Genomic DNA, 8,075 nt, shown 5'->3' on the forward strand with positions numbered 1-8,075 from the left:
GACACCTTTTTTTTCTTTTTAGTATCAAGTTCAAACAAATTCCCCACCTCACATCGTTCCCTCCATGAGCAAAGGATCCAAAGCAAGCGGTCAGAATCTGGAGGAACTGAAACAGAGTGGAGACCTCTGGCTTGTCCTCGTCAAGTTTGTCATCCAGAGAACTTTGGCTGCTACCTCCATCCTCTCCTCCAATTTCAAGTTTCACATCATTTTGGTGAGTTTCCGGAGTCGTCTCCTCCGCTACTGCATTGCAGTAGCTGGTGTAGCTGTCCATGCGCACACGCTTCTTCTCAGGACCACCCAAGCCTTGGGCCTTATCCCCGTCTGGACCAGCGCGGTTATCGCCATCTTTATGTCTGAAGTCTGTGTGCATACCGATGATGGCCATAGTGTATGAGGTATAGCTGTTGTTGCGACGAATGGGACGATCGCCACCTTCACCCATGCAGTCTCCAACTTTAGCCAGGTGGAGCTTGTGCAGCAAGTCTTTGTAGAGACCGGAGTCCTTGTGTACTGTGTGGTATGTGGTGTAACCGTTGTTTGGGATCTGTGAATCTTTGCTATTTAAATGACTGTTGAAGTGGACCTGGTGACCATTGCTGTGGTTCTTTGACTGTTTGGTAGCTAGATAGAAATTAAAAAGGGAAAAAAGTGTGTTTAAAAGTTAATGACAACAGAAGGGCAGCATTTCAGATTGATTTCCTCAGAAAGAGAAAGTGTTTCTTTAAAATCAGTCTTGTTGAGCTTACCGTCGCTGCAGTCATTGTCCTCAGAGTCACCTATGTTAAAAGCCACCCTGCGCTCCTTACTGGACCCATCATCTGTATTGTCAGCATCAGGGGATACCTCGCAGTCCTTATTTTCGCCATCGTCAGTACAGCCAATGTCAAACATCACTTTACGTTCTTCCGGCGCCTGTGTGGGGGGCGGAGGGATCTCTTCTGTGATCTGTTTGGGGACAGGATCCTCTTGAGGGTCTTTGAGCTCTCTCTTCTCCATCAGGGGGCTCTCAGAAGGGCTAGAAGACTTGATATCCCCTAGCAGGTGAGAAGTTGGGCAAAATATTCAGATCATGGACAACGTAAAACAGAGAAATAATTCTCTTAAAAAAAAAAAAAAGACTTCTTAAATGATAAAGTGAAAACATGTTTTAATATGTAGTGTTGTAGTACATGTTTTATAACTGGCACACAAGTTCTGAAGCTTCTCATTAATAAAATGGCCAAATACTTTGCTTAAGCAAAAATTGATTTAAATACAAAACTGCATTGTTTCAAACTTACGTTCAATCTTTTTCTTTAAGTGAGGGCAGACTACAAACCAGACCACGACACCAGTCAGCAGGGCACAGGCCAACGAGATCAGCAGGACGCCCCACCAGGGAATCTTGTCAAGTCCCAGCACTGACATCACCATGGATCACACAAAGAAATTCATTTTATAAGGGCAATGTTGAGTTGACTTTCCCAAAAAAAAAAAAAAAAATGGAACCAGTGTGTGTACACAAAGATCTTTTTTTTCCTTCTTCTAAAGATAGGTGGGCAGAGCTGCAGCAGTCAGGAGTGCGCTATGGCCAGCACTGCAGTAAAGTTGGGTGCAGTGCATGCAGTATGAACTTGTACTCATCTTCTCCCACAGAGCACAAAAAAACAAAGGGGAAACTAGTTACATTGCAATAAAAAAAATGAAATCTAAAATTTCCCTCCATTATGGACTGAATAGGCAGTTAAAGATAAGCAAAAAGGAAATGATTGCTAAGGGCAAGTGATAAGCCTTAATTTCAGGGCAGAGTCCATGCGGCACTCTCTGAATTCACTCTGCAGCATGAGACTGCAGAGCAACACACTTATGTTTATTTAGTTACGAAACAGGAGCTCACTCCCATCAGGAGAGGTACACGACAGGGAGACGGGGAGGGGAGGCAGCCATGAAACAGCTTTCCTTTGGTGCAGGATTACAGGCCAGCATGCAGCCATGCAGCGCATTTTGTTTTTCCACTATGAAACAAAAACCCTGACAAATTACATTTTTTAAATGTAGAAGTTACCCGATTTACAGAAACTTTCCAGTCTTTTTTTTTTTTGCTTCAAATATCTGAGTGATTCACACTAATCCACAATGGAGTGAGCATCTCCAACCACAGAGCAAATGGATGAGTATCCCGAAAATGGAATTTAAGCATGACTTTGCTCCCTACCCCTCCCTCCAGCATTGGCCTACATTGCATAATCCCAACGTTACATTAACTGTCACAGCCAAAAGTTTGTCAGAAATTTGCTCAAGTACAAAATCGGGTCATGGGTCCAGACTGACTGTGGTCAAGGTGAACTGTCACAACGACACTGCATACTCTGAAACATCTACGAGAGTCGTTTCCAGAACTTTTCAATGATGTAGGTACTGGATCAAGTGGATTATCTTTGTAAATTATGATGTGAAGCTATTGATTTTCCCGAACTTTCCATAGAACTTACTGTCTACACTGTTATAGCAACACTGAACATAAGTATTTTTATTCAGGCAAAACTGTTGCATCACCAGCAACATAGTGTGCTGCAGTAGAAGCAAGAATCTAAAGTAAACGCAAACCAAAAAGTATTAGGGTGGTATTGAAGCATATCAAAACTAAAGAGGTGTGGCAAAAACTTAAGATCACGTACTAACTTAGCTCTTTGAGTCACATCTGTACCGGCAGTACAGATGCAGCACCTGCCACATGAGGAACCCAGTTACGGGTCCTCAAGGGTTCCATCTTGAAGCACTTCGACAACTCTTTAAGAATGGGCTCAGCTAAGCTCGGATTCGGCTATGCAAGTCATGTCCTCATGAATTGCCAAGTGATCTCCTCCCTGCGATGGTACTGATGTGCATTCACACAACAGCCCATCAAATCTGGTCTTGAGCCACCATTTGATGGCCCAGACCAGCTAACATCCTGAATTGTTAGGCCCTGCAGAGAGAAGAAAAAAAGGAGCAAAAGTTGCCAATTTAATGAAAGTTTTAAAAAAGATATTAGACTATAAAATTCCAAAATCATTGTTACCCATTCTCTAGATAGCAATACAACAAGCAGAAGACATTCACATTGATTCAGTCCCTCATTTTTCCATCTTTCTAAATGTAAAGGACATCCACCATCTACACTTTATTCCCATCTCCCTGTTGTGCTCCACTCTAAAACTTGCTTGCAGCTCTGACCCACAAAAAAAACCCACAAGCAAAAGAACACCACAGAAAAGTTAAAATAAACACTGCTTCTGTGAAAAATGGTAAACAGTCTGGTTCAGTCTGGAATATGTGTGAGCATCCGCCTGTCTGAGGGAACAGTTTATTTTAAGCTGTGGTTAGGCATGCAGAGCAAATGACACTCACTTGGAGCTCCAGTGAACATGATGGAGAACAGGTTAATTCCCATTGTGATGGCATAGAAAACAGGAAGGGCCTTCAGACCATTGGGTACAGGATCTTTCTATAGAAAGAAAACACAAATCAGTGAGGAATTTGACATTTCAAAGGACACATATGAGGGTTTTGGTTGCATAATGTTATTCTAAACCATGTCTGGACTAAGTGATCCAAATAGATATAAGCAAAGTTAAAACTGATCTCTTAAAAAATTAAAAGTTCAAGTACCAAAAAAGATATTTTCATCTTTATAAAAGAAGGCTTACCTTGTGTAAAATGAACTTGCTCACAAACCAGAACACAGCGCCTGACATCATCCCAGACAAAAGTGGACTCAGGAACCAAGATCCAACTGAAAATTAAATAGAAAAGAAAGATGGGGAAGAAAAAAATTGAATCAATCACTTGAATTATTTATTGTAGATCTCATCCTAACATGTTACACAATGAATGCTGAAATAAAAATGCTACAGTACAAGCGCACACACACCATTGCATCCACTGTGCAATTCAAACAGGAACCAAGGAAACAGATCGATTAATATACGCAATTGCCTTCCTTACCAATACGGAGGAGCTCTAACCACTGGACTCCTTGCTGGCCTTTGGCAATCAGTGAGAATCCAATAGTAGCACCAACAATGCAGTGCGTTCCAGAGATGGGAAGCTTTAGGAAAGAAGCAGCCAACTGCCACACAGCAGAACCTAGTGACAATAAATTGAGGAAATCTGTGAGAAAAGCTCACAATGGAAAATACCAAGCATATTTTACACTAAACGCCTCTGAAATGGCATGCAAAGTACGCTGTGAATGACTTACCAACCATGGCACTGACAGACCCAGCCATCAACTCCGGCTCAGAACCATTATACATGCTCACGTCGATGATACCCTTCCGAATGGTTTCGCTCACTTTAGCCCCCAGCAGGACAGAACCCAGAGTCTCAAACACCGTGGCCAGAATACAGGCTTGACGTAGAGTGACCACTCCAGAACCAACAGCGGTGCCAAAGGAGTTGGCAACATCATTGGCACCCACAGAAAAGGCCAAGATGAAGGCGATGATGAAGCCCACAATCAGCAACCACATGTGCCCCACCAGGGCAGTTTGGGTTGTTAATCCTACTGTACTAACCACCAATATTGCAGCTGTAGTTGTTGATACCATGACTGCAGATTTTGTAAGAAATGTTTCACAATCTTAAAGGGAAAGTAATACCTGACACAAAATATGTATATTTGCTTCTAAAATTAGCTGTAAACAGTAACTAAAACAAGAACGTATGAAAGGAAAATAAATATTTAGCTGTGCAAGTCTGTATTAACAAGACTTTTGAAATTCAGTGCAAACTTAAAAAAATGGAATGGCCAGAAAATAATTAAATTCAACTACAGTACCTAATAAATAATTATTGCTATGCTGCAATTATACTATGTCTGGAGGTTGTTTGGTCTTTAGCCATTAAACAGAGTGAGCAAACAGCCATTGTGAAGTTATGACTGGGGGTGTGCCAAGATGGTCTGCAAGAAAAAAAAAAGAAAAAAAAGTTAAAGTTAATTAAAAAATAAAAATATTAACACAATATGCGACATTGGCTATTATTAGACACCAACTAAAGTGTTAGGTGAATATGACAACATTTACAGAAAATATAAGATAGTATTCAGGCCGGAAGGAGCTTTGCTACCACCTTCTCGACAACACGAGGAAGCCATATTTAGGCAAAATGGCGCTCGAACATCACAAACTAAGAACGATTAATTTGACCACTAAAAGGTATTTTCGATCAATACACGTGCCATTTTATAACAACGAAGATTACTTTAATAAAATGTCGATCACACGAGGCGAATGTCAACCGAAGAGGACAACTTTAGTACGTAAGCACGTGTCGTCATTCATTCATACGACACGACGCCGTATGTTTTCTCGATTCCGGGCGCCATAGAATACTTTTTACCGCTAAGACGACATGTTTAGGTGTTTATTTGTTTAATGTAATCATATATGTGTTTTATAGACAACCGAGCTAAAGCAGCTTCAATCGAAGACTTTGAATCTGTTTAGAGAAGCTGTGTCGACGCAACGTGACGTGACGAAGGAGGGTTGCACAAGGCACCGGTAAAGGATCACGGACCAACCGGGTGGAACTGGTACACATCTCGACCCAGTTTTGCTTATAAAGATCTTCCCGGTGCGTGCAAAGCAGATGGTTGACGCTTCTAATTTAGGCTAAGCGTATAGGAAGCAGTTTCATTGGTCTTAACGTGGCCTAAGCTAACATGTTATATTCTCACAATTTATAGAAACAATCAATTACCTATTTAAAGAACACAGTAATATAACATAATCACTTTGTGTGCATCTCATACATATAATTTATGTAAAATAGTAACATTGAATGTTTCAATAGCCTTTGTTAGCGTTAGCTTTAGCCAAAACTCGCTTTTAAATCAACGCAGTTGCTATATAAAAGGTGAAAAAACCCAATAAACGTTAAATGTGATACACATAATAAGTTTGTCAAAGTATTACTCACCACGCTGAGGTTGTTACTCTTGATCAACTTAATGCCGGTTTCCCGTTAAGCTAATTAGCGCGCGCGCGCACTAACCGGTTACGGTAGCGAGCGCGGGATAAAAAAGAAGATCCAACAAATCTCAGCCTCAAGTAAAAAAAATGGACGAACAAAAAACAACAGCTAAAGACTAATTGTATTTGACGATGTATATTTTAAAAATCTAGCCGCCTTTTCGAAATTCAAAGCGTTTCCGTGTTAATGAAGCCTTCTCTGCCGCATTTGGAGCTCGCCTAAGTTGAATTACACGCCGGAAACACTTTTAAGGGACTCCTTAAATAAGCTCCACCCGATGACAGTCGGGAAGGCGTGTTCCTTTTTTTTTTCTTCTTTTCTTTCTTTCTTTTTCTTTTTTTTTTAAGACCACATGATGACCCACTCCCGCTTCACGCCATACACGCATGCAAAAGATCACATTACACGAGAATGTTGAAAAGACGAAAAAAATATACTAAATCGACTAACTGGTATTTATTTTATAGGTTTGAAAAGAGTGTAATCACCCGAATTAACTTATTACTCACTTCATTGAATAAAATATATAATTAAAGTCGGTGTTTGGACAATGTAAAGAATGCTAAGTCTTTTATTTATACGACCATACAAGCAGACCTTGAATGCAGCAAATCTGAAATTCAGAAAGCTAGCTATTTTATTTACGGATCACAAATTAATGTTTCTGAACTTAAATGTTACAAGTTAAAAATCGATTTCATGTCTTGAAATTTAAACCTTTTAACATGTAGGCTAAGCACCAAGCAAAACTGTAGCACGTTTATTTTTTGTAAAAAAAAATAATAATAAAGTAGTGTTTTAGTAAGGAGATTTTATTTTTTATTTTTATGAAACTATCTTGTCTTACACTATAAGAGTTATAGGATCGTGGAAATTTACTTGAACCGCCATCTACTGGGCTAGATAGAAAATAGCAGTCCTTACACACTTTAGTAAAGAACTTGAACGCAGCATTTCAAGTCAGTGGGACGTCTGTTGCGTTCAGACAAGCTGAACAACTGGGTTAGATTTGCACATAGACTTCAAGTATTCTATACAAAAAAAACTTTTCGTGTAATTTGTTCATAATTTAGTCAAAGCCAACGGATAGTTATGTAACTCTTGGTAAAGGCTACTCCCCTTATCAAGAGTAACAAAAAACCGAACTACGTCATAACCTCATCTGTGGCAAGAATGCTGTTCCATTCACTCCCTTTTTTGCAAGATCTTTTTAAAGTCAAGAAAGTAGTTTTTATATGTTTATTTTTGGAGTTTAAATCCGTTTTTTACTAGGCCTATTTAAGTTTGAACTCTTATTGTATTTAACCGACGTTCTGAACAAGTTAATTTTGGCTGCATGCTGATGAAAATCTTATGTTCAAGTAGCAGGGAAAATCTTTTTTTCCCCCTAGAACTTGAACGCAACATGTCAAAAATGGTAGTTGCCATAGACTGTAAAAACAATTATTATAGTTATTTTATATACAGTCTATGGTAGTTGCTTAATTATATGATTAAGTGGATATTTTATTTGCTCACCAGTGTTACAAGGCATGGTGGTGATTTAGTTTAGCTAATAATGAAGAAAAGTTGTCTATAAGCTAAAAAAAACAAACAAACAAACTAAAAAAAAACATTTGTAGCATAAATGTTAGCATATGAATCAAATGTTTTTAACAACTTTTAGCTTCTGCCATTTGTTATTGTCAACTGTTACTGGGAAGCTACAGTTTCGTGACCAATTGTATAAAGTAATACCATAATGCTTTTGCGATTTGGTTCAAAGTAAAAACTTGTTTTTCCAAATAAACTTGAACGCATCATTTCTAAAAAGCGTGTGGGTGGAGAATAGCCTCAAGTTTTTTTCCCGGAACTTACCATTCAAGATGTGTTTTGCATGACTAGATATCTCACGTGACAGTTCAAACGCAACAGTTGACTCTTATAACTAATTTACTTACTCTCTAATTACTTTGGTTATTTCCAAACTACAAAATAGTGGCCATTCACTTGTGATTTTCAAAAGGAGGTCACAAAAATAGTTGGAATTTTCAAAATTCAGAGAAATTGATCTTTGTCATTATTGAGGTTTTGGG

At 39.1% G+C, this 8,075-nt stretch overlaps 1 protein-coding gene and 1 long non-coding RNA gene across 3 annotated transcripts in view; one reads left to right on the forward strand and one right to left on the reverse strand.

The window, feature by feature from the left end:
* slc20a1b (solute carrier family 20 member 1b) overlaps nt 1-6,533 on the reverse strand; it is a 15,908-nt gene extending 9,375 nt beyond the window's left edge. Inside the window, exons 1-8 of one of the 2 annotated variants that reach the window (XM_024299099.2) lie at nt 5,947-6,533; nt 4,226-4,927; nt 3,970-4,110; nt 3,672-3,757; nt 3,373-3,469; nt 1,284-1,403; nt 750-1,037; nt 48-624 (exon numbers count right to left, since the gene is read on the reverse strand). In XM_024299099.2, coding sequence (XP_024154867.1) covers nt 48-624; nt 750-1,037; nt 1,284-1,403; nt 3,373-3,469; nt 3,672-3,757; nt 3,970-4,110; nt 4,226-4,574 — 1,658 coding nt within the window. In that variant the 5' untranslated portion in view covers nt 4,575-4,927; nt 5,947-6,533. Of the gene's footprint in view, nt 1-37; nt 625-749; nt 1,038-1,283; nt 1,404-3,372; nt 3,470-3,671; nt 3,758-3,969; nt 4,111-4,225; nt 4,928-5,946 lie in introns of both variants that reach the window. The other variant, XM_024299100.2, reaches the window with a different exon arrangement.
* On the forward strand, nt 4,927-6,087 carry LOC118599460. Its single transcript, XR_004948825.1, has 2 exons — nt 4,927-5,283; nt 5,428-6,087. It is a non-coding gene; the product is annotated as an uncharacterized LOC118599460 (long non-coding RNA).
* Nucleotides 6,534-8,075: the final 1,542 nt, after the last annotated feature.

The sequence above is a fragment of the Oryzias melastigma genome, linkage group LG12 (assembly GCF_002922805.2).
Source record: "Oryzias melastigma strain HK-1 linkage group LG12, ASM292280v2, whole genome shotgun sequence".
Classification (NCBI taxonomy): Eukaryota; Metazoa; Chordata; class Actinopteri; order Beloniformes; family Adrianichthyidae; genus Oryzias; species Oryzias melastigma.